The 5,552-nt window shown below is 51.4% G+C and overlaps 1 protein-coding gene across 1 annotated transcript; it reads left to right on the forward strand.

Annotated features, from left to right (window-relative positions):
* The first annotated feature begins 228 nt into the window (after positions 1-228).
* On the forward strand, positions 229-5,177 carry CDK3 (cyclin dependent kinase 3). Its single transcript, XM_066332022.1, has 7 exons — positions 229-428; positions 1,330-1,407; positions 1,738-1,858; positions 2,327-2,497; positions 2,908-3,009; positions 3,672-3,875; positions 4,265-5,177. The coding sequence occupies exons 1-7, from the start codon at positions 301-303 to the stop codon at positions 4,388-4,390; spliced, it is 930 nt and encodes a 309-aa protein (XP_066188119.1). The 5' UTR covers positions 229-300; the 3' UTR covers positions 4,391-5,177.
* Positions 5,178-5,552: the final 375 nt, after the last annotated feature.

The raw sequence follows: 5,552 nt of genomic DNA on the forward strand, positions 1-5,552 counted from the left end.
GCACACTGCACAAGCTGGGCCACAGAACCACCAGCCCTGCCCGGCTCCTTGTGGCTCCACAGACAGCCCAGACCCTGTCCACCCACAGCCCGGGCAGGCCCCTGAGGCGTCCCTCAAGGCTGAGGGAGCAGCAAGGTGGGACCCAGACCCTGGCAGCACCTCAGGGAACACCCGGGGGGCTCAAAAGCTTTCCCCGCATTCACGTTTTTATTTCCCGCTTTTTTTTTTTTTCCTTTTTCTCCCCTCAGAGCACGGTGCCAGCCGCCGCCGCCGCTGCCGTGGGCAGGCCGAGGCAGCCCCATGGAGGCCATCCAGGAGTCCTTCCAGAAGGTGGAGAAGATTGGCGAGGGCACCTACGGCGTGGTGTACAAGGCTCGCAACAAGCGCACGGGGCAGCTGGTGGCCCTCAAGAAGATCCGCCTGGACGCGTGAGTGGGCAAAGCCCGGGGCCTGCCATGGCGCCAGGCCCGTGCCCAGTATGGTGCCAGAGGCACAGAAACGCCTGACCTGAGGGGAAAAGACGGTGTCTCGAGGATTAAATCTTATGTATTTTAGCACCAGGAAAGGCAGAGCCAAGGGGAATGTTGTCTGGAGGGCTTGGGGGGGGTCTGTGTCTCACGGGCATGGCAGCTGTGTGGTTGTGCACAGGGAAGACCCCAACTTTCTGGTGGCCTAAAAAAGGGTTGATTCAACCCATTGCTGAGCCAGCAGCTCAAAATCCTGCAGTATAAGTGTTTAGGGCCTGACCTGGCACCACTTGGCCCCAGATCCATGGCAGGGGGAAGCAGCTGCTGTGTTGTGAGGTAGTGTCTCCCTCAGGGCTGTGCTGTGGGGGTCAGGCAGGGTCAGCCTCGGCCCTCCAGGGTGGGACTGAGCAGGTAAAAGCTTATTGCTGTTCCCTTGGGTCTGCCCAGAGCTCTGTGCACAGTGAGGGGTGTCTGTGTGGACTGGGAGCCAATATGCTGCGGCTGCACCCCATGGTGGCCCCACAGGGTGGTTGAGGTGGCTGCCTGAGGAGCAGAGAGCTTTCATTTTCCCCCACCTCCAAACAGAAAGACCTAGGTATTTAATACATTATTGTTTCTCCAAATGCACCCTTAGGTGCTTCCAAACAAGCTCTGCCCCAGGGCTTGCATATTTAGGTCCTCCCCCCCTCTCCTTGCCCACAACTCCATTTCCCCTGCCTCACCCCAGCCCACCCCAGCCACTGCTCCACCCCAAACTCAAATTCTCCCTTCGGGTACAGTGGAAGAAGGAAGGGACATAGAGCCATGGGGCTGTGGGATCCCCCTGGGTTATGGGGTGCAGTACAGCCTATCTCTGCCACAGGGAGTCAGAGGGTGTCCCCAGCACTGCGATCCGAGAAATCTCACTGCTGAAGGAGCTGAAGCACCCTAACATAGTCAGGTAAGACCTTCCCCACCAGCTCATCTATGAGCTCCTGCTCTGGGAGCAGATAGCAAGGGGGTTATTCTGTCCTTCCCCAGATGCATAGGCAGGAGCAAAATTACACAGGAAAATGCAGGAATCCCTTGCATTTCCCTGGCTTTCAGCAATACCTCATGGGTACACCACTTCAGCAACACACTGCTGCTGCCCCATACTAAATTCTGCCCTTAAGCTGCCCCTCTCTTCTCCAAAGGACAAACAAAGCAGAGGCATGTGTGGGAGGAGGGATGTTTAAGTATTTGCAGAGTTCTGGAGCAGATACTGAAGGGAGAGCCTGTACTTTTACAGACTCCTGGATGTCATACACAGCCAGAAGAAGCTCTATATAGTGTTTGAGTATCTGAATCAGGACCTGAAGAAGTACATGGACTCATGCAAATCTGGAGAGCTTCCTTTAAGCTTGGTCAAGGTACAGTGTGGAAGGGATGCCAACAGGCAGGGCAGACAGCATGTCCCTGCTGCATTCTGTTGGGCAGAGCCATCTCTGAGGAAATGATTCTTCAGTCTCATAGATCCCAACCATTTCAGCTGGGACACCCTCATAGCACTATTGCTCAGAAATGTTTATTTCCAAGCTGTTTGCAGGCTCTCCAGCCAATCTTGCTGCAGAACAAAGGAGGGATCTGCTGCTAATTGTCTTTGTAGACAGTTATGGGTGGGTGGAAGGGACTGACAGTGCCTGGACTAGAGTCTCTCTGTCTCCACGTGGTGTGGCAGCAGTGTGTGTGTATCTCTGAGCAGTGGCCCATAAGCCTGATGTTGCAGTGTAACAAGGGCTTTCTTCCCATTCAGATCTGTAAGTGATCCAAAGGGGGTTGGTTTGCACAATCCAAAGTGTTTTCATCATGGCCTTATCTGAAGTCTCTTCTCTCCTTAGAACTACCTTTACCAGCTGCTGCAGGGGGTGAGCTTCTGCCACTCACACAGGGTCATCCACAGGGACCTGAAGCCGCAGAACTTGCTCATTAACGAAGCAGGAGCAATCAAGCTGGCTGATTTTGGACTGGCAAGAGCTTTCGGGGTCCCCCTACGCACATACACTCATGAGGTAGTGTTGATGTTCCCTGAGTGGGGTACACAATCCTGAGTGAGTGAACAGTAGCAGCAGCACAAGTTGCTCATCTGTAACAGAGGCACAGCCATGCCAGGAATGTGTTCTTAACTTCACCTGCAGCTCCACGTCCCCACAAGGTGTGCTGACTGTCTCTACTGGAGCCTGGCTGCCAGCTGGGCTCCCACCTTCTCTCCACAGGGTACATTTAATGGTTCCAGAGTGTGTTGTTGAAGAATGTTCTGTTAATCCCAACCTTGCAGGCACTAAAGTGTCTGTGGATTCAGCAAGGCCTTAGCATGCTCTGATTTGTACAGTCACTGCATTACAGCTGAGAAGGGAGGGTCCCGTGCCCCTGGTTTCATCCAGGGAAACCAGACACAACTTGTTTGTTGGTTCCTTTCCAGGTGGTGACTCTGTGGTACCGAGCCCCTGAGATACTACTGGGATGCAGATACTACTCAACGCCTGTGGATATCTGGAGCATCGGCTGCATCTTTGCAGAAATGGTAGGATGGGTTTAAATAATCTCTTTAATGAGCCAGAGGAGGTAGCTGCAGTGGGAAAGAGGGATGAGATACAGAACATTTGGGATACTATATTCTCACCCTCTCCTGGGGTGTGCTTTATGGAGAGTCCACCCTAAGGGTTAGCTGGTCCTTTTCTCAGAAGGAAATCTACCACCCTGGAGGCCTGTCAGAAGGCTGCAGTTCCAAGTACATTGGAACATAACGCCTCTCCTTGCAAAAGGGGTTGCAATAACCAGCCTTATTGCTGCAGCATTTTGACCCTGGGAGGAGATGACTCTCTTCAGATGTCCCCATGGTGGGCTGCAGAGAACAAGCACTTTCGTGGTATGGCAGAACAGATCTCCTAGGGGTCCATAATCTCTGTGGAAGAGCTCTGGTTAGCCCTGCAGTGTAACAGCACTTTTCCTCATTCCCAAAATCCTTGAGCTGCAGAGCAGGCAGGAGGGAGCTAGCCCAGAGTGGGAACAAGCAGTCAGACACCTGTGGTGTTCCCAAGCACTGTCTGGCAGAATCACTGCATTGTAACTGCCCTGGTCTATGCAGTTGTCTGTACCTGCTGGAACAGAGGGTTGCTTGCAGCAGGAAATAGGGAACACAACAGATGGAAATGTGGGAACTGACTTTTCCTTTTCTTCCCCCAGATGACCAGGAAGGCCCTGTTTCCAGGGGACTCTGAGATTGATCAGCTCTTCCAGATCTTTCGCACCCTGGGCACTCCTACTGAGGTGACCTGGCCTGGTGTGACCCAGCTCCCTGACTACAAGGGCAGCTTTCCCCGCTGGCCAAGGAAGGAGATGAAGGACATTGTTCCAAACTTGGATCGAGATGGGAGAGACTTACTGACGGTGAGTGAGGGCTCAGAACAGGCCCTGGGGATAGACAGGATGCTTTCAAACTGGGAAAGAATAGATATATTTGAGATTTAATTACCCAGAAGTGTGTTAGCTGATCTAGGTTGAATGCTCACATCTGACATTGCAGAAGCACCAAACCATGGAATAGGTCTCAGTCCTACTCTGAAGAAGGACTGTCATAGCAGGTTCCTCTAGGAACCACTGCATTGGGAGTCAAGGAACTCTTCTAAGATAATCCCCAGAGTAAACTTCAGTTGTAGGTGACTCCTGAAGCCCAGAGAAGGAAAAAGTCAGGACCAACAACTACCCAGCTGTGTGCAGGTGCAATCAATCACCCAGTTTTTAAAATCCTAAATCTGCTGGGTTTTTTCTCTTGGCAGCAATTGCTCCTGTATGATCCCAGCAAGCGCATCTCAGCCAAAGCAGCCCTCAACCACCAGTACTTCCTCTGCAGAAACTCTGGGAGCCCTGAACAGCGACCTGTGCTGTGGAGAGACTGCAGATGAGAGGACATGGCTCTCCCCAAGCTCTTGCACCTCCAGGTAGCACTGCAGATCTGGTCTGGGGCACTTAGCAAGGGCCTGGCTGGAACCCAGTCTTGCTTCTCCTGAGGATCCTGGAAGGGGACATTCTTAGTATTTAGAGACTTTCAGTCTGTTGCTGGGGGAAAGTTTGGGTTACAGGCAGCAGAGCTGTTTTGAAGAGGTCATGTGCAAGGGGTGAGGGTAATTTATCAGCATAAACCACTGAAATGAAGAGAAAAGAGCATCTCTCTGAGATTTGTCCTTCTACTGGTGTGCTCAGGTGACACACAGTGATTTCTGTCTCCAGCACTGGAGCATTCCCTGGTCTGTCAGTGGCAGGAGGGAAAGGGGGCATGTCTCTGCTCAGCCCTTTGCTGATGTTATGAGCCAGGCTTCTCAGTACTGGACAAGCTGTTTAGCCTGAGCTGTTTAACAGAGCTGACATCCTGCTCTTTCACAAGCTGAAGAGCACTATCAGGTGTCTTAGTTTGTGCCTTAGCTGGGACCAAGAAGCCAAAAGATCCAGTTAGCATAAAGCAGATCCAGTTAGGATAAAGCACTTGCTGCATATGACTGGAAATAAGGAGCAGCTGAACCACTGGCTTTCCATCATTGTTCCAGATGTAATGATCTTTTCTTTGCTTTATTGTCTTGGAAATGTTTTTGCTGTTCAAATGTTTGGGGGATTGTCTCTGACTCTTGATGTGGTGTTGACATCTCAATTTCTTTTTCATCTGTATAAAATAAATACTTGTTATTTGTTCAGAAACCTTGGTGTTCATTGTTTGGCAAAGCCCATCAAGGCAGGACAGCCTGGGTGGTCCTTTTTTCCACAGAGCCTTTCTCCCTTCTTCAGCTCCTGCACTCCTTCTTTTATCCTTTCCAGCCCAAATCCTTGGCGGGTGCAGAGATGTGCTCTCAGTTCTGTTGTGGAATGGTACCAAAGGGGTTAATCCAATTCTGCTGTGTCTGTGTACTTTTAGCAAAGAAAAAGGGTATGCAGGAGCTGCTTTCTCATCAAGGACAGAAGGAAGATAAGGGGAAGACATCTGCCTTAGGAATGCAGCTACAGCCAAAACAAGATTAGAGAAAAAACTGAACCTGGCAGGATGGGGAAGGTGTTACGGTACGCGGTGTCTGTATA

The sequence above is a fragment of the Sylvia atricapilla genome, chromosome 18, assembly GCF_009819655.1.
Source record: "Sylvia atricapilla isolate bSylAtr1 chromosome 18, bSylAtr1.pri, whole genome shotgun sequence".
In the NCBI taxonomy this organism is placed as follows: Eukaryota; Metazoa; Chordata; class Aves; order Passeriformes; family Sylviidae; genus Sylvia; species Sylvia atricapilla.